Source organism: Heterodontus francisci, chromosome 37, assembly GCF_036365525.1.
Source record: "Heterodontus francisci isolate sHetFra1 chromosome 37, sHetFra1.hap1, whole genome shotgun sequence".
Lineage (NCBI taxonomy): Eukaryota > Metazoa > Chordata > Chondrichthyes > Heterodontiformes > Heterodontidae > Heterodontus > Heterodontus francisci.
Window position 1 is genome coordinate 37,645,160 of NC_090407.1, and position 24,227 is coordinate 37,669,386.

General features: G+C 42.8%; 1 protein-coding gene across 5 annotated transcripts in view; it reads left to right on the forward strand.

Annotated features, from left to right (window-relative positions):
- Positions 1 to 24,227, forward strand: part of cep104 (centrosomal protein 104) — a 376,777-nt gene that overhangs the window by 26,747 nt on the left and 325,803 nt on the right. For all 5 annotated transcript variants that reach the window (XM_068017520.1, XM_068017519.1, XM_068017521.1 and 2 more), the window contains 4 exons: positions 2,015 to 2,091; positions 8,413 to 8,581; positions 19,828 to 19,983; positions 21,225 to 21,449. In XM_068017520.1, the coding sequence (XP_067873621.1) occupies positions 2,015 to 2,091; positions 8,413 to 8,581; positions 19,828 to 19,983; positions 21,225 to 21,449 (627 nt within the window). The remainder of the gene's footprint in view (positions 1 to 2,014; positions 2,092 to 8,412; positions 8,582 to 19,827; positions 19,984 to 21,224; positions 21,450 to 24,227) is intronic.

Below are 24,227 nucleotides of genomic sequence, written 5' to 3' on the forward strand. Positions count from 1 at the left end.
CGACAAGTTGGGAAAATAATTTGTTTCTGACTTCAAGTCTGAAGGTTCATTAGGTTTAGTTAAATTTTGGACTGTCCTTATTGGTTGGACTATGTATTGTTTATGTAGAGAGCAGACACTAATTACTCCCAATTGAATCACTTTTTAAAAAAAAAGCTACATATAATATATATTGTTTATTCAACCCAATTTGACTGGGGCTGGCCTCTTGGTCAGGTATCATGGCTCAAGTCTTGAAGTGGATTATAATCCTAATCCCTTTTTGGAGTTTGCGGTACAGAAGACTATGTGAGAAAATATATTTTCTAAATTATTTAAAAGTTTATTCAAGAACTGAACATATAATTCACATGATGGGAAGTCAATCACAACATTAATAGTTCTAGAAAAATAATATACAAGTCTAAATATTGATATATATTTAAGCTATCAACATTTAAAATACCATTTACCTTAAATCCCCCAGTAGAAAGTTAGAGTTTAGCAAAATACCTCTATCCCAATCAAGGGGAGAACTATTGTCATTGCACCACCGTTGCTTGTACCTTTACTGTGAGAAACGCTGGAGTGAATCCAATGAATAGTGGATTCAATATTTATACTGTTTCTAAGCTGCATAACTAGCTTTTTTACATACGATGGTGTTGCCTCTCTTGTAAATAGGTTCGTCCCCCTTCTGTTTCCCAAATAAGACTGTATAACTGTTAATTTCTGGTTCAGGTCACCTTCTTTGATTTCTAAGAAAGACCAGACCAGCAGCAAGCTGGGAGTCTCTCATGGTGGTTGATTTCTTTAGTCACCTATGTTTCAAGATTGTAGTTCAGTTTCTTGGGTTTGGTTAGTTTTGTCAAAATTTCTGTTGGCTGTGGTTCAGGGCTGTCAGCTTAAGACCATCTTATTAACTGTTGTACTGTGGTAGCTTATGTGATCATTTGCAAACTGTTATCAATGTTTTATCATGTGATGAGGTTTGTGACTTTTAGGAGTGAATCTTTCTTATCAAAGCTCCCTCTATGCTCTAAGATGAGGCAAGCCCTTCACCACCAAGGCATGTCAGAAGCATGCTTAAGAACTTCTTTCAACCTTTTAGGAAGATGAACCCTGCTTTTAATTTTTAATCCCTAATTCATGGGGAAATAACTCTTTTAACCTTATAACCCATTATTATGACTGGATTCCTTCACAGTCACAAGTCATGGTGGAGAGAGGATTTCTTAAGAGTTTCCCAGGCACTGACTTCAGGAAGTCTGTATTTAAAATATAGTGTGGAGGAATTATGCATATCTCAATTCCTGGGTAATTTTTGTTTTCAACAAATTGTATCTTCTCCCAACTGCACACTCTCAGTCTCTGGTCTGTCTAACCCGAGACTTGAGGGCCTCCCACCTACATTCCAGGAACTAAGATAGAATTGTGGTCTTTAAAGCATCGGTGTCCTGGTTTGGGATTTTGAAAATTTATCATTAAGGGAAATGCTTCAATTTGATCATAAAAGGATAAGATTTCTTTTAAAACTATATTGATTGTGCTATAATGCACACCATTTTATTGGTAAGCTATATCTGAATTGAACCAAAGGTACTTTGTGTACTTGAGTTTTTTGTACTGCTAAAGCTGAAATAATAGTTTAAAATGCCAGAAAGTACTGCAATTTTTATACTGCAAAATTGTGTTGTTCTGTAATAGAGGAGTCAATGCTCAGAAACTATTTATAACTTTGCTTTCTGTGTGTGGTATTTTGGAACAAATTGACAGTTTTCCATCTGTGTAGCAATGGCTTCTGGTTTGTGATGTGGAATATTATTTACTTTTGAGTGTTTGTTTGATATTTAGGCAGGTTCCATTCCTGGAACAAAAACATTTCCTTATTGTCCATTTTATCAAAACTGTCCATTGTAATTCAATACAAAAATGGCATGGTGTTATCATAGCACAGATTTACATATTGCAGCATGTTGTCTCAACCAAATTAATTGAAGTAATTAAATGAAAAGTATCATTTTTTTTCTTGCAGACCACTAAAGATAAGCTGATTGATCACTACCTTGGATGTAGCCCGGATGACCCAGCACTTGATGGAACTTATTTCAGGTAAATATTTGAGAATGCTCTTCATTGACTAAGTATTTGAACTGTAAAACAAATAGCTGAAACAGTGGGTTAGTGTATTAATGTGCTGCAGCATGGAGTGATAGGAGATCTGTTTGACCCTAAGACTGTGTACACAATTTATGAGAGGAGAGACTGAAGATGTAAAAATTTGTAACTTTCTCTTTCACCTGCTGGTGGCCAGTTACACATTACCACTGGGAATAGGACTCCTGATTGACCTTGAATGCTGCCTTCACACCAGAGGCCATGTGTTTGTGCTGTTAAAGCTTTGTCACTTCAGTAAGTCTAGCATAATAATGTGGATTGTCTGTTCTTTAGTGGGTTGTTGATGGGAGGTCATATTATGATATGAGCTCATTTGTGTCAGATTAGTGGGAAGCTGCTCTATCCTTTTTTTAGTTTTGTTGCTTCTGATTGTAAATTAATGTAAAGCTGTTTGAGATTACATCATCCCCATTTAATCCCATACTTCCAGCTAGGTATCTTGTGTGAATTGCCTTTCCAGCAGGATGAAAAAACAAAAGATTTGAAGTTGGCATTTTTCCAATAGTTAGAATATTAGAACATTACAGCTCAGTACAGGCCCTTCGGCCCTCGATGTTGCGCCGACCTGTTAAACCATCTGACCTACACTATTCCATTTTCATCCATATGTCTATCCAATGACCACTTAAATGCCCTTAAAGTTGGCGAGTCTACTACTGTTGCAGGCAGGGCGTTCCACGCCCCTACTACTCTCTGAGTAAAGAAACTACCTCTGACATCTGTCCTATATCTATCACCCCTCAACTTAAAGCTATGTCCCCTCGTGTTTGTCCCCTCATGTTGGTAGCAAGGTAGCCAAATAGAGAGATAGCAGTGGCAGAAGCATAGTGAAACTCCAACATTTCAACTGAGGTTTTGGTTGTGAATAGCAACTTATTTGTTTTTTTTGGTAATTTTTTTCTAATTGAGCAGTGTGATAATATTAGCGAGCCATACTAGCATTTGTTCGCACAGTTTCTATGCACCAATATAAAAATAATGTTCTGCCATTGAAATTTAAGGTATGTTTGAGTAATCAAATTAAGAATTGAACATTGGTATTGAAGGACTCTGGAGATGACACTCCTTTTAAAAAAAAAACACTGATTCAGGGTGTTTAGTAAAGAAAATGTAAACTGTAGAGCTAAACAAAACCTCCATTATATTTTCAAAAATCAGATGCTTTACATAGAAAGAAAGTCTTGTGTTTATATAGCACTTTTCACAACCACTGGATGTCTCAAAATGCTTCACAGCCAATGAAGAACTTTTGAAATATAGTCACTGTTATTACGTAGGAAACACGGCAGCCAATTTGCACACAGCAAACTCCGACAAACAGCAATTGACCAGATAAACTGTTTTTGCGATATTGATTGAGGGTTAAATATTGACCAGGACACTGGGGATAACTCCCCTGCTCCTCTTGGAAATAGTGCCATGGAATCTTTTATGCCCAGTTAAGAGGGCAGATAGGGCCTCGGTTTAACGTCTCATCCAAAAAATGGCACCTCTGACAGTACAGCACTCCCCTCAATATTGTACTGGAGTATTAGCCTTAATTTTTGTGCTCAAGTTCTGGAATGGGACTTGAACCTGGAACCTTGTGATTCAGAGGCAAGGGTGTTACCAACTGAGTCACATGTGAAAAATTAAAATCTATTCCTTCCTCTCTCAAAAATTTATATTAGTTCACTGAACTTCTTAATTTAGTTCAAGGATGAAACTACATTGCAATCCTACATTATAACAATGACTACACTTCAAAAGTACTTTGGTGCCTCTCAAGCGCTTTGGGATGTCCTGAGGTTGTGAAAGGAACTATAGAATTGAAAGTACTTTTTTAAAACTGAGTTGGAGATATACCCACAAATATTGAAGGAAAGTCAAATGTATCCTTAATGACTATAGGATCCCTTCTCATTGGAAAGTCTAAAATGGAAACATTCCTCACTGCACCCCCCCCCCCCCCCCCCCCATCTTCTCCAATTCAGATCTGTAGAGCACAACTCTGCTAATACTCTGTATTGCTGTAAGGGGCCTGGAAGACTGGTTTCAGTGCAGTATGGGTGGCCTGTTTAAGAAGGACCTTGGGTTTTGCGAATCTGTGTTAATTTAAACTTTGTCCTGGCTGTAGAAGTGGTAAATTGTGTAATTTGTCACTGAGCAAAAGTAGTATTCAACATTTTTTGAATGAAAATCATTCTTCTAGAAAGGACACACTGGTAATTAGGGATTAATTGGTTAGTTTGACAAGTTCACAACTATTCACTTGGGGGATGAATGTGTTGAAACTCAATAGTAACCTGAGATTTGTTGCATATTTTGTGATGGATTGTTAAATTGAATTATTAGTAGACTAGAAGCTGAATGTAGCATTTGTTGTGCTACCCATCTGAAATATCTTTTTCAATAAGCACATAAGAATATAACACATGAAACAAGAAAAAGCCTACACACTGCAGTCTGAACAGATTGAATTCCTAGTTTGCTTAGTCTCTTGTAGAAGGTTGAGTTGAAATTCTACACGTATAAAACTTTGAAATTTCTTCCTGACCTCAAATTAACTGAACCACAAGATCACCTTATTGCAGTTTATATTATGCAGTGCAGAGCAGTTACACGCCACATGTTAATTTATCTTGATTTTGGAAGCACAGAAACTAATGGTGATAGTCTTATAGACCCTAGTTCTATTCTTAAGTAGGTTGTCATCCAACTTTTTGAAAGAAGTTGATCACCTCTGAATATTCAAGGTTCCGTCCTTGTCCCATTTCCCCTTTTCTTATCTTTATATGGCTTGTTGGCAACATTTATGCATAAGCATTGTATCAACTTCCATATATAAACCTCTTATTCCCTTCTTTCTCATAAGCCCCTCAAAATTAGTTTCCTCCAATTTATTACCCAGTTGTTGTCATGCTTACCCCCTTGTTAATTATCTTTAAGTAAATCCAGAGTATAACTTGCAATAGTTTCTCAGTCTCTGTCCCAATATGCATGTGGCTTGGGCAGTAATCCACAGATTATTATCCCCAAGGTCATGTCTATATTTTTTGTTTCAATATGGACCATGTCAGCTGGATTTCCCCCCCTTACTTTCCAAATTCCTATCCAGCATCTTGGGATATCCCTTACCCTGACACCAGTAGGCAACACCCCCTTCGGGATTCCTGTTTGTGATTGCAGAGGACACAGTCTATTCCCCCTAATGATAGAACCTACATTCTCTTCTGCTTTCCACCACCATTCTCCACCCCCAAAACCCCAGACAGCCTGCTGAGCCACTGTGCCTTTGTCTGCATTATGGCTGCCTTCCCTGTCGTCTTTCTGTTTTTTTTAATTCATTCGTTCGTGGGATGTGGGCGTCGCTGACTAGGCCAGCATTTATTGCCCATCCCTAATTGCCCTTGAAAAGGTGGTGGTGAGCTGCCTTCCTGAATTGCTGCAGTCCTTTGGGTTTGGCACACCAACAGTGCTGTTGAGAAGGGAGTTCCAGGATTTTGACACGGCGACAAATGGTCAGGATGGTGTGTGGCTTGGAGGGGAACTTGCAGGTGGTGGTGTTCGCATGCATCTGCTGCCCTTGCCCTTCTAGGTGATGGAGGTTGCGAATTTCGAAGGTGCTGTTGAGGGAGCAGTGGCGCAGTGGTTAGCACTGCGGCCTCACAGCTCCAGGGACCTGGGTTCGATCCTGGACACTGCCTGTGCGGAGTTTGCAAGTTCTCCTTGTGACCGCGTGGGTTTTTGCCGAGTGCTCTGGTTTCCTCCCACCGCCAAAAACTTGCAGGTGATAGGTAAATTGGCTGTTGTAAATTGCCCCTAGTGTAGGTAGGTGGTAGGGGATATGGGATTCTGTTAGGGTTAGTATAAATGGGTGGTTGTTGGTCAGCACAGACTCGGTGGGCCGAAGGGCCTGTTTCAGTGTTGTATCTCTAAATAAATAAAATAAATAAATTAGTGGACAGTCTATCCCCAGAGATGGAGACATAGAAGTCGAGGAAGTGTTGGAGATGGACCATGTGAAGGTGAGAGAAGGGTGGAAATTGGAAGCAAAGTTGATGACGTTTTCTAGTTCAGGGCAGGAGCAGGAAACGGCACTGATATAGTCATCGATATACCGGAAAAAGTTGGGATGGGGGCCTGAGTAGGACTGGAACAAGGAATTTTTGACATACCCCACAAAAAGACCAGCATAACTGGGACCCATGTGGGTGCCCATAGCAATACCTTTTACTTGAAGGAAGTGAGTGGAATTGAAGGAGGAGTTGTTCAATGTGTCTCTCTGTGGGCAATCTGTGGCCCACGCAGGGACATCGCCGAGAGCCACTTTATCCTCCCTGGGACTCCCCTTCCCCTGGACTGCACAACCAATTCCTCCACACCCCCCGCTGGCCCCTCATCGGGGCCTTCTGGACTGGCCCCAGCAACCCCACCTCACTTTCCTGAGCTCTGGGGTTCCAGCCCTGGGCCTATGTCCTGTACTGGCCATGGCCACTGCACCTGCTGAGTTGCTGGCCCTCTCCGTCTTTAAAGTGATGGGGATCCCAGCTCGTGAAACTTAGATTTAAAAAGACAAGAGTATGGCTGAGGGTGGGGGCAAGCAGGCTTTCCCCCACCTTTTTGACCTGGCGCTGGGAGCCCAGCCTCCAAAACAAAATCCCTGCCTTTGTGTGCTCTCTGGCACTTATTTCCCATATTACATCACTTTCATTCTGGCACTATCCATCGGAGGTCTCTGGCATCGAGGAGCGATGAAGTCTTTGTGGCTGCTCAACCTGCTTAATCAGTTTGAAGAATTCTCAGTCAGCAAACCAGGAAATAAAAAACCCTAAAATAAAAGCAAAATACTGTGGATGCTGGAAATCTGAAATAAAAACAAGAAATGCTGGAAATACTCAGCAGGTCTGGCAGCATCTGTTGGGAGCGAAGCAGAGTTCAGTGACCTGAAACGTTAACTCTGCTTCTCTCTCCACAGATGCTGTCAGATCTGCTGAGTATTTCCAGCATTTCTTGTTTCTATTTAAGTAAAAAACCCTGATTATAATTTTAAAAAAAATCATTACACCACACTCAACAAGCCTGAACTTTTTTCATTGGTTTTTATGAGAATAGAGCTCAAAAAGTGAAAATTAATGTCAAATCACTGATTCTGCGCTGATTGCATCTGCGATGACTGCACCAGTGCACTCTGTGGAGGAGCAGGGTCTGATTGACAGCAGCTTCTGGATTTCTCCATTTCATTGCACGTGTGGGGACACCAGAAGTTGCTGACAGTTTCACCATCTTTACAACTGCAATTTGCAAGCTGATTAAGTCCAGTGTGGGGGTAGGCAGTTTTCTAAACAGGCTGTGCTCCCATGCCAAGAGAGAAATGTCTTTTAAGGTTTTAGTTTTTGTTGGCAATCGTTGATGCAGAATGTTGAGGGAAGGATCAGAGTTGTTTGTCTGTTCATCCATCTGTTTATCTGACTATGGATTTTCTTGGAGGTTTGCTGCCATTGCATTGTTTGCAGGCTTGCTTCCAATATTACTGTCACCTTTGGCAGCAGCCCCATGAAATAAATGTGGTATGAATTAATTGAAACTACAGCACTTATTATATTTCGGCCCCTTACAGCATATAATCAGAAACATCAAATCAATCTTATCTGGATTTAAGTCCAGTTCCCAGAGATAAAAAGAATAAGTTTGAAGCACTAAGTTATTGTAACACGAGTGGGAAAGTCCATGGGTATGTTGGGATGTGATTAGTTTGGCCCTATGCCGTTTGGATGGTCTGTGTTTTAGAGGAGCGTTCATAGGTCCGGGGGTAGGGGAGCAGGATGGGACTCAACAGCTTGGCACACTGTTGATAATTTAGTGCATTTTTACCTTCGTATTGTGCTTTATTTCTTTCCTCTTGTAAAATAAATAAAAGCCTATTATTTTATTCCCACTGTCTGCATGTTCAATGTTAACTAGTCTCAGCTGAGGTCTTAAATTGGTATGAACATCCATTGGCTGGCAAAGCAAAAGCAGGCAGGCTTCCTGATTACTGGTGACCATCTGCTGAATATGCATGTAAACATTTGTTCAAAACAGTGTGGGCTTGGCTGTGCTGCCTTCCAGGGTCAACTGAGAGGAAAGAAACCACCTGCACAGTATCTTTAAATGTAGCATTATACGATTGTATTTGAGGTTTAATTTTTTTCGACTTGGTTGGCTAAAAGATTACAATGGATTATTTAAAACTTTCATTTATTCAAGGGTGGTTGTCACTCCTTATGTTTTCAGTAAGTCTGAGATTATCTCGCCCCTGGATGACCTAGCCTTTGACATGTACCAGGATCCGGAGGTAGCCCAAATCATACGTAAATTGGATGAAGAGAAACATGAAGCAGTTAAACATGAGCGCTATGATTTTGCAAAGAAACTTAAACAAGCCATAGCAGATCTTCAGAAGGTAAAGTGTAATTAAGTATCCGGTATTATACAACTGCAGTTAGACGTACTTATTACTGATTGTGAAGAGCAATTGCATCGTAGATCAGGACGTATCACAATTATGTTTGATTTTGTACATAATTAAGGTTGGAAATCTATCCAACTTCGATTTGAATATAAAAATAATTATGATTGCACTAATTTTCAGATTTCTGCTTTGATGGTTATTACTCATAATGGAAAGATGTGAGTAGATTTTAGGAAAAAATGTGTTGGAATTAGCAATCATGGCTCACTGGAAGTGAGTTACAACATCATTCCATGGAAGGGTTATTAATGCCTTAATAGTTTGGTTTAGCAGAGTGGTCAGCATCATGGAAATTACTTGCAAGAGTGGCACAGACATTTATAAATGAAGTGATTATTTTTCAGAATGAAATGCATTAAAATAGGTTTTAAACTAAAATAGTGTCAGCTTTGGCTCAAGGTAAGAACTCTGTCCTAGAAGTAAGGATTTCATGTATTCAAGTTCCACTTCAGGACTTGAGCATATAAATCGAACCTGACACTCCAGTGCAATACTAAGGTAGTGTTGCATTGTTGGAGGTGTCCTCTTTTGGAGGACATATTAAACTCCATCCTCTCGATTAGACATGAAAGATCCCATGTCACTACTTGCAGAAAAGCTGGAGAGTTTCTCAGTAATCTGGCCAATATTTGCCAGTTATCAACCAACATCAAACAAATTCATCATTCATGTCATTTTGTATGTGAGACCTTGGTATGTGCCAATTGGCTGCTGCATTTCTAACGAAGGAAAGATGGCTAGACTTTAAAAGTAATGAATTGGCTGTTATGCACTTTGGGATGTCCTGAGACATGAAAAAGTTATTTTATATTTAGAGATACAGCACTGAAACAGGCCCTTCGGCCCACCGAGTCTGTGCCGACCAACAACCACCCATTTATACTAATCCTACATTAACCCCATATTCTCTACCACATCCCCACCATTCTCCTACCACCTACCTACACTAGGGGCAATTTACAATGGCCAATTTACCTATCAACCAGCAAGTCTTTGGCTGTGGGAGGAAACCGGAGCACCCGGCAGAAACCCATGCAGACACAGGGAGAACTTGCAAACTCCACACAGGCAGTACCCAGAACTGAACCCGGGTCGCTGGAGCTGTGAGGCTGCGGTGCTAACCATTGTGCCGCAGTAATAGCTTTGTTCTAAAACAAAGCAGTCTCAATCTAAATGTGTGCTTTATACATATTATCTGAACTGAGTTAGAATTATGACTTATCTCTCACTCTCTGTCTTGTATCGTGCAGTTTTCATTAGTGTAATCTGTGCACTGGTGCTGATATTGGCAGGGAGCGGAAGGTACAAAAGTGCATTATATTCTCAAAATACTAGAAATACTCAGGTCTGGCAGCATCTATGGACGGAAAAACAGAGTTAAGGTTTCAGTTTGATGACCTTTACATCAGCATTGGAAGATGTTAGAGATGTACACCTGTAAAGCAAGTACAGAACTATGGAAAAAGGTGGTGGAGAAATGACAAAAGGGATGGTCTGTGATGGGATGGAGGGCCGGAGTGATTAAACGACAAATGGGATGATGGTGCAAGGCAAAAGGCGATGATGAGGGGGACAAGTAAAGAAACAAAAGATCGCTGTAGAGAAGCTGTAAATGACAACAACAGACCATTACGACTTTTATCTCCACTCCTTTTAGTCAATGAGGTGCAGACTTGAAAGGATATGGCTGACAATTTGTTTAGCATCCATCTGGCTGGACCACTTAAAACGCTATTGGGTCCTGCTCTCATCTGCTAAAACTGCTCACTATTCCAGCATTATTCTGGAATGAAAAAGATAAACCCTGACGACTTTCCTCTACTGCAAACCGTCATCTTAAACCCCTCTTCCCTGCCCCCTCACCTCCAACAGTAAGTCAATAAGTGCACACAGCTAATGGACTTCTTTGTCACTAAGATCGAGACCGTCCAATCAGCTGCCTATACTGCGTCCCTCCCTTCCACTAGCCCACCTGGCCAAACGTCCTCTAATGCCCCCACCCGCCCTCTTCCCTCATGCCCTCATCTTGTCCATGGGACCCACCTCTCTGCTTCCTGATCCTATTTCCTCTAAATTGCTGATCACCCCGCTTCCACTTTTGGTCCCCATGTTAGCCAATATTGTTAATGGTTCCCTGTCTTCAGGTATTGTCCATCTCTCCTTTGTAAAATCTGCCATCGTCACCCCTCTCAAAAAAACAAACCTTTGACCCCACTGTCCTCCTGTCCCATCTCTAACCTCCCTTTCCTTTCCAAAGTCCTTGAATACGTTGTTACTTCCCAAATGCATTCCCATCTTTGCCAGAACTACATGTTTGAATCCCCCCCAATCAGGTGTCCGCTCCTGCCGCAGTACCAAAGACATCCTAAGTGACTATAACAAAGGTAAACTTTCCCTCCTTGTCCTTCTTGACTTGTCTGTGGCCTTTGGCACAGTTGACCCCACATCATCCTCCAACACCTCTCCACTGTTGTCCAGCTGGGTGGGACTTTTCTCACCTGGTTCCATTTTTATCTATCTACTCGTAGCCAGAAAATCACTTGCAATGGATTCTCTTCCTGCACCTGCACTTTTACCTTTGGTGTCCTCCAAGGATCTATCTATGGCCCCCTCCTTCTCCTCTACATGCTACCTCTCAGTGACATCATTCAAAAGCACAGCGTTAGTTTTCACATGTACGCTGACAACACCCAGCTCTACCTCGTGGCCACCATTCTCGACTCTTCCACAGTTGATGAGATCCACTACTGGATGAGCAGAAATTTCCTCCAATTAAATATTGGGAAGACTGAAGCTATCATTTTTGGTCCCCACCCCAAACTACTTTCCCTAACTACTGACTCCATCCCTCTCCCTGGCAACAGTCTGAGATTAAGCCAGTCTGTTTGCAGCCGTGGTGCCACATTTGACTCCGAACTTCTGACCTCATACTTGCACCATCCCTAAGACTGTCTATTTCCACCTCCATAACATCGCCTTAATCCGCCCCTGTCTGAGCTCATGTGCCGCTGAAACCCTCATTCATGCCTTTATTTCCTCTAAACTTGACTATTCCAACATTTTTCTGGCTGGTCTCCCACGTTCTATCTTCTATAAACTTGAGGTCATCCAAAACCTTGCTGCCTGTGTCTTAACTCGCACCAAGTCCCTTTCACCTATCACCCCTGTGCTCATTAACCTTCTTTGGCTCCCAGTTGAGCAACGCCTTGATTTTAAAATTCTTATCCTTGTTTTCAAATTCCTCCCTGGCCTTGCCCCTCCCTATCTCTGTAATCTGCTCCAGCCCCGCAAGCTTCTCTCTAAACCTTTCTCCACCTCTCCCACCTATGAGGCTCCTGCCTTAATATCTCCTTATCAGGCTCTGTGTCAAATTTTATCTAATAACACTCTGTGAAGCACATTGGAATTTTTTTTATTCGTTTGTGAGCGTCGCTGGCAAGGCCAGCATTTATTGCTCATCCCTCATTGCCCTTGAACTGAGTGACTTGCTAGGCCATTTCAGAGGGCATTTAAGAGTCGACCACATTGCTGTGGGTCTGGAGTCACATGTGGGCCAGACTAGGTAAGGACAGCAGTTTTCCTTCCCTAAAGGACATTAGTGAACCAGATGGGTTTTTACAGCAATCGACAATGGTTTCATGGTCACCATTAGATTAGCTTTTAATTCCAGATTTATTAATTGAATTCAAATTTCACCATCTGCCGTGGTGGGATTCAAACCCATGCCCCCCCAGAGCATGAGCCTGGGCTCTGAGTTACCAGTCCAGTGCTATTACCACTACGCCACTGCCTCTCCTACATTTACTACATTAAAGCTGCCATATAAATGGTAGTAGTAGTAGTAGTAGTATGGCAGGTTGTGTTGGCAGGGAGCAGTTGTTTATTGAAGGAGTAGCATAATCTAAGGGCAGGTTGTAGACCTCCATGTGTCCTAAGCTATGTGTGTGATTAGTGTGTCTTTTTTGTAAAACAGTTCAGGATGTATCAAATTGAGTGCTTTTGTAAAATGTACTCATTAACAGACCCATGTGACTATATTTGGTGGGGAGGGATGGATGGAGAAGCAACAGTCTACAAGCAAAATAGCAAAACCTTGGGGGAAGAAGTTGACTGAACGATGATTCCATTGTGATATCAATCGTGTGTATACTGCAAGGTGAAATCACTGTATTCTTTATTCCAATGAAATAAATGATTAATACATTTGACTCTGCAGTACTGGTTTGTACATTTAAACAGGAGCTTATCTGTCCTTAACCGTGCTAGCAGTAGGCCCACGACAATTGGTCTCAGTACCCTTCAGCCCTGGAAGGAGAAATCATTCAGGTTCTATTCCTAATTGCACGCCACCAATCTTTGTTGGAACATAGAAAAGTCAGGAATTAGTAAAGGCCTTGTGGGGAACTGCAGTGGGTTTGATGCTGGGCTTTCATCTCCAAGATAGATTGAAAGCAAGTCCAGACTGAAGGGATGATCCTGTTTTCTTTCTGCGAGGGTCCTATGTGAAATGAGCTTGAGCAATTTCAATCTATTTCCTAGTAGACATGGCCCTGCTAATATATCGCTAATTAATAATCTCGCTGAGCAACAGAATGGTTGTTGTAGGAAATTGAAAAAAATGTCACTGGTGCAGAGATGTATGCTTTTCTGGGGTTGAGGTATGTTGTGGGGGAGAGTAGAGAGATTTTTACTCTGGTTGTGTCCTTTTTCACTTGGGCACCTGAAATGGGAAGAATTGGGTTGTAGAATTGAACCCAGTGGGGGGGGGAAAAGAAATTGCATTTGTATAATCCCCTTTATGTCCCTTCCTGGCACTTCACAAGCAGTGAAGTACTTTTTAAGTGTAATTTAAAGAAACGAGACAGGCACTCTGCACATAGAAAGCATCCACATATAGCATTATAATTAATGGCCAGATAATCTGTTTTAGTGATGTTGATGGATAAGTGTTGGCCAAGAGAACATGCAAACTCAAACACAAAAGCAAAATACTGCAGATGCTGGAAATTTGAAATAGAAACAGAAAGTGCTGGAAATACTCAGGTCTGGCAGCATCTGTGGAGGTTGATGACCCTTCATCAGAACCAGTAAAAGTTAGAAATATAATAGCTTTTAAGTAGGTCAAATGGGGAGGGTGGAAAAAGAACAAAATGGAAGGTCTCTGATAGGGCATATGATGGGAGACATTAAATCACGAGAGTTGGTGGGGTAGGGCCAGAGATCATGGATAAGTAAAGAGACAAAATATGTGTCCAGAGGAGGTGTGAATGGCAGGATTATGAACTGCTGCCATCCAAAACCAAAATAAGAGAAAACAAGATTAAGACTGGAACATGCAACGAAAAGCAAACAAAATGGGGGCAGAGATTACAAGCTGAAGTTGTTGAACTCGAACTCCTTCTTGAGTCCAGAAGGTTGTAAAGTGCCGAATTGAAAGGTGAGGTGCTGTTCCTCAAGCTTGAGTTGAGCTTCAGTGGAATACTACAGTAGGCCGAGGACAGAGAGGTCAGCGTGAGAGCAAAGTGGAGAATTAAAATATAAACAAGAAATGCTGGAAATACTCAGCAGGTCAGGCAGCATCTGTGGAGAGAGAAGCAGAGTTAACATTTCAGGTCCGTGACCCTTCTTCAGAACAGTTTTGCAGTTCTGAAGAAGGGTCACTGACCTGAAACTTAACTCTGCTTCTCTCTCCACAGATGCTGCCAGACCTGCTGAGTATTTCCAGCATTTCTTGTTTTTATTCCAGATTTCCAGCATCAACAGTATTTTGCTTTTATATTATTGGAGGATTAAAATAGTAGGCCACTGGAAGCTTGGGTCATGCTTGTGGACTGAATAGAGGTGTTCCGCAAAGTAGTCTCCCAATCTGTGTTTGGTCCCCCCGATGTAGAGCATTGTGAGGAGTGAATACAGAATATTAAATGCAGAGAAGTTTATAGAGTTATACAGCACGGAAACAGGCCCTTCGGCCCACTGTGTCTGTGCTGGCCATCGAGCCTATCTATTCTAATCCCGTTTTCCAGCAGTTGGCCTGTAGCCTTGTATGCTATGGCGTTTCAAGTGCTCATCTGAATACTTCTTAAATGTTGTGAGGGTTCCTGCCTCTATCTCCCCTTCAGGCAGTGTGTTCCAGATTCAAATTTGTTCCTCAAATCCCCTCTCTACCTCCTGCCCCTTACTTTAAATCTATGCCTCCTGGTTATTGATACCTCCGCTAAGGGAAAAAGTTTCTTCCTATTTACCCTATCTATGCCCCTCATAATTTTGTATACCTCAATCAGGTCCCCCCTCCGCCTTCTCTGCTTTAAGGAAAATAACCTTAGCCTAGCCAGTTGTAAATCGCTGTTTTACTTGGAGTGTTTGGGGCCTTGGTTAGCGAGAAGAGAGGAGGTAAAAGGGCAGGTGTTACATCTCTGCACTTGCAGGGAAAGGTGCCATTGGGGGTGATAGAAGAGTAGACCAGGGTGTCACGGAGGGAATAGTCCCTTTGGAATGCTGAAAAGGGAGGGGAAGATGTGTTTGGTGGTGGCATCACATTGGAGGTGGAGGAAATGGTGGAGAAACGTGTGCACTCCCCTGCTATTCCCTGAATAGTGCCATTGAACCTATTACTTCCAGCTTAGCGGGGGCAAATGTTGAAAGTCTCATCTGAAAAGCAGCTTCTCTGATGCAGCACTTTTGCACTGAAACATGGATTATTTGCTCAAATCTCTGAAATAAGCTTGAGTCCATGGCCTTCTGATTCAAAGGCACGAACACGACCATTGAACCAATGCTGACAATCTAGAAGTCTGTCTTTAGGCAAGGCATGGAAGAAAATAGGTGAAGTATTTACATATATTACACATTATAAGCCCCCAGCGATTTAACATCCGCAACACTTAAAGCAGCCAGAAGCACTGCACAAAGAACAGCCAGGCGCTGCGCAAACGACTACTGGCAACACCTATGCAGTCATATTCAGCTGGCCTCAGATACCGGAAACATCAGAGGAATGTATGATGGCAGGAAGAGAGCTCTTGGGCCAACCATCAAGAAGATCGCCCCCCTCAAATCTAAATCAGGGGACATAATCACTGACCAACACAAACAAATGGACCGCTGGGTTGAGCACTACCTAGAACTGTACTCCAGGGAGAATGCTGTCACTGAGACTGCCCTCAATGCAGCCCAGCCTCTACCAGTCATGGATGAGCTGGACATACAGCTAACCAAATCAGAACTCAGTGATGCCATTGATTCTCTAGCCAGCGGAAAAGCCCCTGGGAAGGACAGCATTACCCCTGAAATAATCGAGTGCCAAGCTTGCTATACTCTCAGCACTACATGAACTGCTATGCCTGTGCTGGGACGAGGGAGCAGTACCACAGGACATGCGCGATGCCAATATCATCACCCTCTATAAAAACAAAGGTGACCGCGGTGACTGCAACAACTACCGTGGAATCTCCCTGCTCAGCATAGTGGGGAAAGTCTTTGCTCGAGTCGCTCTGAACAGGCTCCAGAAGCTGGCCGAGCGCGTCTACCCTGAGGCACAGTGTGGTTTTCGTGCAGAGAGATCGACCGTTGATATGCTGTTCTCCCTTCGTCAGCTACAGGACAAATGCCGTGAACAACAGATGCCTCTCTACATTGCTTTCATTGATCTCACCAAAGCCTTTGACCTCGTCGGCAGACGTGGTCTCTTCAGACTACTAGAAAAGATCGGATGCCCACCAAAGCTACTAAGTATCATCACCTCATTCCATGACAATATGAAAGGCACAATTCAACATGGTGGCTCCTCATCAGAGCCCTTTCCTATCCTGAGTGTCGTGAAACAGGGCTGTGTTCTCGCACCCACGCTTTTTGGGATTTTCTTCTCCCTGCTGCTTTCACATGCGTTGAAGTCCTCTGAAGAAGGAATTTTCTTCCACACAAGATCAGGGGGCAGGTTGTTCAACCTTGCCCATCTAAGAGCGAAGTCCAAAGTACGGAAAGTCCTCATCAGGGAACTCCTCTTTGCTGACGATGCTGCTTTAACATCTCACACTGAAGAGTGCCTGCAGTGTCTCATCGACAGGTTTGCGGCTGCCTGCAATGAATTTGGCCTAACCATCAGCCTCAAGAAAACAAACATCATGGGGCAGGACGTCAGAAATGCTCCATCCATCAATATTGGTGACCATGCTCTGAAAGTGGTTCAAGAGTTCACCTACCTCGGCTCAGCTATCACCAGTAACCTGTCTCTAGATGCAGAAATCAACAAGCGCATGGGTAAGGCTTCCACTGCTATGTCCAGACTGGCCAAGAGAGTGTGGGAAAATGGCGCAATGACACGGAACACAAAAGTCCGAGTGTATCAGGCCTGTGTCCTCAGTACCTTGCTCTATGGCAGCGAGGCCTGGACAACATATGTCAGCCAAGAGCGACGTCTCAATTCATTCCATCTTCGCTGCCTCCGGAGAATCCTTGGCATCAGGTGGCCGGACCGTATCTCCAACACAGAAGTCCTCGAGGCAGCCAACATCCCCAGCTTGTACACACTACTGAGTCAGCGGCGCTTGAGATGGCTTGGCCATGTGAGCCGCATGGAAGATGGCAGGATCCCCAAAGACACATTGTACAGCGAGCTCGCCACTGGTATCAGACCCACCGGCCGTCCATGTCTCCGCTTTAAAGACATCTGCAAACGCGACATGAAATCCTGTGACATTGATCACAAGTCGTGGGAGTCAGTTGCCAGCGTTCGCCAGAGCTGGCGGGCAGCCATAAAGACAGGGCTAAAATGTGGCGAGTCGAAGAGCCTTAGTAGTTGGCAGGAAAAAAGACAGAGGCGCAAGGGGAGAGCCAACTGTGCAACAGCCCCGACAAACAAATTTCTCTGCAGCACCTGTGGAAGAGCTTGTCACTCTAGAATTGGCCTTTATAGCCACTCCAGGCACTGCTTCACAAACCACTGACCACCTCCAGGCGCATATCCATTGTCTCTCGAGATAAGGAGGCCCAAAGAAAAGAAAAAATAAACCTGGGCTGGAAATTTACGGTGTGCGGAGGGGAGCTGTCCATCAACTGAGAAGTTAGTGGCCATCCTGCCTCTGCCGGGCCTGGGGATCCAGGCCAGAATTTATGGTCCCCAGGTCCTTAATTGGACTTGGGCAGGAAGTCCCGTCTAATGGAGTTGCCGGCGAATCAGTGGGCCGGCAGCTCTTAGTCCCTGCGGCAGCACCGGGAGCGGTGGCCACTGCTGGGAGTGCGCCCATCTGAAGAATGAAGATGTCTGGGAGCAACGGAGAATGGGTAAGTTTTTGGGGCCTCGCCGGGGACGATCGGTCGGGCCATGGTGAGGCAAGGGGGGTTGGTCGGAGGGGCAGGGGGCATGTTGGGTGTTGGCGGTTGGGGCATCGGGAGCGACCCTCTGTCAGGCACAGGGTGCCTGATCAGGAGGACCCCCAGCCATCAGAAGGCTGCCTACTTTTATCAGGCAGCTTTTCTCAGGCTTGGGGTGCCTGCCTGCCAACCGTAAAATCCCTGTGGTGGTGGGTGGAGGCCATTAAGTGCCTGTTAATTGGTCACTTAAGGGCCTTGATTGGCCTGGGGTAGGCAGGCTGTTTCTCGCCGCCACTGGCCTGCATAAATTGGCGGAGGCGGGAGCGGGTCGGGAAGGGCTCCCCGAGCCTCCCACTCCATTTTATGCCCCCCCTCCGCCACCAGTCCGCTCATTGGGAGGGTGTAAAATTCTGGCTTTGGTCTGTTTTATGTACTTGATAGCAAACAGTCACTGGTATGCAAACTCATCCATATGGCACCTGGTTATGTATCTGAATGTTGCCTCTGATTATGAAACCTCAAAGACTTAGTCAGCAAAATATCTTCTCAGTGTGATATTGAAGCATACAGGCCATGAATATCCCTTATTTGATTCCTGGTTTGTTCTGAACTAGGGGATATTTGCTAAGTCAGCCATAGGGGCACCACAGTTGGCCTCAATAGGCTTGAACCAATAACCTCAGTATGTATTTAAACGTGCTGTCTTTCTCAGTTCAGAACACCTAGGCCTGCAGTAGAAGAACTTCCTCTGACCCACATGCAAGCAAGTCGTGAGGTGGAATTGTAGCAAAAAAGAGAAACATTTGAACATTTGTAGTAGAGCAACACTTTTTGTACTGGCAAATAACACATCCAGTATATATTATAAAGAAGCCATTTGAATTTAAGAATTGAGCTCCTGGAAGCTGAGTTTGAAAAATTACAACTGGTGAAATTCAGAAGCTTTCATGTTGGCATACTGCAGTCTTGCTGTGACGCATACAGTGCTTATTTGTTGGATTCTAAACACTTCTTCCCACCCATCTATGCTGATAGGCAACATTAACATAGACTGTACCTGCAGTTGGCTGGATAATATGCTGATTAATGAGCAAAGTTTTATGTGTTGGGGAGTTGGTGGGTTGGGGAGGATGGGTGCAGAGGATGCAGCTAATCTTCCATTTAACATTATGCTTTGTGAAGACACTTACATTTATTCATTTGAAAATTATTATGTTGATTTTAAACTTGGTTTCTTGATTCCAGATGATCTATTTTATCTTTGATCAAAGCAACTGATTTTACACTGATTTATTTGGACCCAGATTCAGCAAAAAAAAAACTAAATCTAAGCACCAGGGAGCCTCATTTTTGTGGATTACTATTTGGCTTGTAAATTATGGATTAGCTTTCTCCCAGCACTAATACAGGACCAAAATATTGTGGTTGCTGTAACTTTGAAATAAGAGCTGAAAATGCTGGAAGTACTGAGCAGGTGAGTATTTCCAGCATTTCTGTTCTTAATTGTCCCTGCATTATGTTGATTAACATGAAACATTCATACAAAATTGGAGGAAAAGGTAACCAGTAATTATTTAAAAGCAAAGTACTATGGATGCCTGAAGCCTGAAATAAAAACAGATTTTTCTGGAAAATATTCAGTAGATCAGGTAGCATCTGTGGATAGAGAGACGGAGGTAACGTTTCAGGTTGATGACCTTTCATCAGAACTCTGTACCTACCTATTAATTCTATGGTTAATGAAGTTTAGCATGCTTCTTAAATGCTTACTGCTTCTTTGAATAGAAACAATGTATGTTGTTTGGAGAATTGCTTATATAAATGTCGATCATTAATTCTGGTGGTAGGTAACAGTTTGTTTTGTTCAGGTAGGAGAGCGCCTGGGCCGTTATGAGGTGGAAAAGCGCTGTGCAATAGAGAAAGAGGACTATGACCTGGCTAAACAGAAGAAACAGCAAATGGATGATTACAGGATGAAAGTTTACCAGCAACTCGAGCTACATAACTTGTTAGACTTGGGAATGGTCAGTATGGGTTTAGGTTATAACACTTGAGGTTAAGAATAATTCCTGCTCACCCTCCCCCAAGTTGTCAGTAGTGTGGCTCAGGAGAGGAACTAGATGGGAGTCTTCAATTTTCAGTTGTTGGAAGAGTTTATTGTAAAGTTACCTGTAATCAAAATTAGAAAGAAAGCATGCTCTGCTCAGCAGTAGCCTGCTGGAGATGCACTGGAGATGAACTGCAATGCTGTTTGTTGCAGATTGATTTCTGGATTCTGATCTGACACTGGTTGTGACACATTTTAAGAATTTATTAGTTTTAAGGAGTCTACTACTTTTAAATGGGGGACATGTTCTTTTAAAAAATATAATTGTCCCCATTCTTCCCTCCTCTCTGAAGCCTCTTAGCTCATGCTGAATGGCACCAGTGACCTTCTGGTGCCTCACCCAGATGGTCATATATCCAGTGTGAGCCTGAACAGTGTTGGCAAACTGAATGGCAGGAGGTATCAAAGCCATACTCTTCCCACCGTCAACTCAAAGGTCATCAATATGCAGCTTTCAATAAAGTTCAGTGCATGATGATTGTGAGCGGGAGCATTGATTGATTGTTTCCAAGATTGAGAGTTCAAATCCCACTTAAGAAATTTGAGCGCATAATCCAGGCTGACGCTACACTATTGAAGGAGTGCTCCACTGTCTGAGGTGCTGTCAAAGATTCCATGGTTCTGTTTTTAAGAGCATGGGTATTCTCCCTTGTCTTGGCCAATATTTATGCCTCCGCCATTACCACAAAAACAGATTTATCTGATCATTTTATCACATTGTTGCTTGTGGGACCTTGTGTGCACATTGACTGCTGTGTTTCCTACATTACAACAGTAACTACACTTCAAAAGTACCGCATTGGCCGTAAAACACTTCGGGATGCTATATAAATGCAAGTCATTCTTTTTCCTTTAGCTCTTTCCTGGGCTCAGAGATCAATGGTATGTCATATCTGCTGTTGTAACTAAACACAAATCAGGAATTGAGTCTGGATTAAGTGGGATAGTCAATGTTAAAAGTTCTCTCCTGCTCATTGGTGGACTGCTTTAAGCATAATTTGAACTGTTAATCTTTTAAGATCTAAGGCAACTAATTTAAGTGGTGTAATGAAATGTGTTATAAGCCAGTGTGAGGTTCAAAAAGTTGTTTACAGAAGACTCCAGGTCAGATATAATCCTTTATTTAAAAAAAATACCCTGAACATTTTTACTCTCCAGATTCGAAAGCTTCCTGAATTTCCTCTTGAACCAGTGGATAACCCCAGTCGAATCCAACAGCAGGAGAAGGTTTTGGGGCTGAAATTCGAACCAGCTGTGGAAACCTATCTGCAAGAATCATCTCAAGAAAGCCCCAAGTTACGGTATCAGACCCCTGGAAAGCAACAACGGTCTCCCACACCACAGCGTTTTCCGACTCCACCTGCCAGACTGCCTTCTCCAAGGGTATGTATTTTGCTGTAACATCTTTGTCATTAGCTTGGGAAGAGAGGAGTGAAACTAATGATAAAGTTGTATGATCTGTTTATAATTATGGAAAGAAGATGGCTGCAGAATCTGTTGCAGCAACCCTGGATTTGTAAAAAGACAATTGTTGTAAGTTCGGGTACTAAAACATTGAAAAAGCTCATTACTAGATTTCAGTGATCCAAAAGTATTTTGCAGACTGTTGGGTTTAGAAAGCACTTGAGTCATGATGAATTTGTATGATGAGTTCGGTCTCTTGGTCTCTTCTGTTATTTTTCTCTCTATCCCATCTACTATTGTGAGAGCAAATGGTTTGTCACAGTGCAACATCCATTGATAAATTCTGCACTTTAATATTTGTTAAGGGCAAATCGTGTTTGACTAATTTGAGCTTTTTGATGGGGTAACAGAGGGTGGATGAGTGCAGTGTTGTTGATGTGTATATGGACTTTCAAAATGTGCTTGATAAAGTGTCACATAAAAGGCTTGTTAGCAAAATTAAAACCCATGGGATAAAAGGGGCAGTAGCAGTATGGATGCTGATAGAAAACAGAGTTGTGTTAAATGGCCTTGCAAGCCACTCAGTTCAGGGGCAATTAGGGATGAGCAATAAATGCTGGCCTAGCCTGTGACACCCACATCCCATGAACGAATAAAGAAAAATGGCTGTATTTTGGACTGGATGCTATACAGTGATGTTCCCCAGCATTCAGTATAGGACCACTACAGTTTTTGATATATGAATGGCTTGGAGTTTCAGGGCACAATTTCAAAATTTGTCCATGACATGAAACTTGCAAGTCAAGTAAACAGTGAAGAAGATAATAGATTTCAAGGACATAGACTGGCGGGATGGGTGGACATGTGGCAGATGAAATTCAGCTTGAGAAAGTGTGAGCTGATGGGTTTTGGGAAGAAGAATGAGGAGAGATAATGCATACTAAATGGTGCAATTTTGAAAGTGGGTGTAAGAACAGAAACACCTGAGGGTGATTGTGCGGAAACCTTTAAAGGTGTCAGGATAGCTTAACAAAGCAGTTAATTAAACATTTGGAATCTTAAGCTTTGTGAATAGAGGCATAGAATATAAAAGTCAGAAAATTATGCTAAACCTACATTAAAAAAAAAACGACAATTGGCCCAGCCAGAGTATTGCATCCGATTCTGGGGACTACACTTTAGGAAGGAAGTGAATGCTTTGGAAATGGTACAGAAGAGATTTACTTGAACGGCTCCAGGGATGAGGGATCACCGTTACGTGGGAAACGTGCGTTTGTTCCTTCGAGCAGAGAAGGTTAAGTGGAGATTTGATGGAGATGTTTAGAATTATGAAGGGTTGATAAATGGAGGGTTTGAGATGATTGGCAAAAGAACCTGAGTTGATGTGAGGAAAAACAATGAGTGGTTAGGATTTGGATTATACTGCCTGATCGGGTGAAGGATCTAGAATCAATTGTAGCCTTCAAAAAGGAATTGGATAAATACAGGAGAAAAAATTGCAAGGATATGGGGGAGTGGGACTAATTGGATTGCTCTTCGAAAGAACTGGTACAGACTCGATGGGCTGTATGGCCTCCTTCTGTGCTGTACTATTCTATGATTCAAAATTTTAAAGCATTAGGGTTCTATCTCTGCCTACCCAAGTGCTTGAGGTTTCTAACTGATCATTGTAACAGCAACTTGTACCATTGACACCCGTCCCTGTCTTCTAACTAGCACTTAAATTCTGATTTTTAAGTATCTTTTTGAGCTGAGTGTTTGTTGACTGTTAACAGGTATATCAGTAACAAGTTGGAAATTTCCTTCACTCTTGTGTGGGCTGAGACACAGAAGCATTGGCACTTTTAAAGCAGACTTATTTGAGAATTGAAATACCAGTGAAGTGAGAAAGTTAATGGAACTGCAATAAAAGTCTCCTGTAATGGTCTGCAATTTTAGCTTGGTCATATCACATACCTTAATCATTAGCTTGACTGAGAGGGCAAGCAAGTGCTCTACTCTCAGCCTTCTCCTAGCGATGCTATAACTGGCTGCTGTGGACTGTGCAAGTTTAATAAGGCTAGATTTTCTGCTCTCCACTGGAGATGATGGAGTCCTCCCCATCCATCTCACTTCCTTTTCCAGTGGGCCAGTGCTTTTGTCAATATGTGATCAGGCAGCATGACTGAGATTGATGACTTGCATTGTGAGAATTGTGGATATGGACCTTGTCCTGCCACTCCAAGGCACAAAGTATTGAGTCTGTGCCATTATGCAATCCTTAATTCTGAGATTAGCAAAGATCCGGATGTCCACCAAAGCTACCAAGTATCATCACCTCATTCCATGACAATATGAAAGGCACAATTCAGCACAGCGGTGCCTCATCACACCCCGTTCCCATCCTAAGTGGCGTGAAACAGGACCGTGTTCTCATACCTACACTGTTCGGGACCTTCTCACCACTGCTCTCACATGCGCTCAAGTCTTCAGAAGAAGGAATTTTCCTCCACACAAGATCAGATGGCAGGTTGTTCAACCTTGCTCGTCTTAGAGCGAAGACCAGAGTACGGAAAGTCCTCATCAGGGAACTCCTCTTTGCTGACAATGCTGCATTAACATCCCACACAGAAGATTGTCTGCAGAGACTCATCGACAGGATTGCGGCTGCCTGCAACGAATATGGCCTAACCATCAGCCTCAAGAAAACTAACATTATGGGACGGGATGTCAGAAATGCTCCATCCATCAATATACCAGACTACTCTCTGGAAGTGG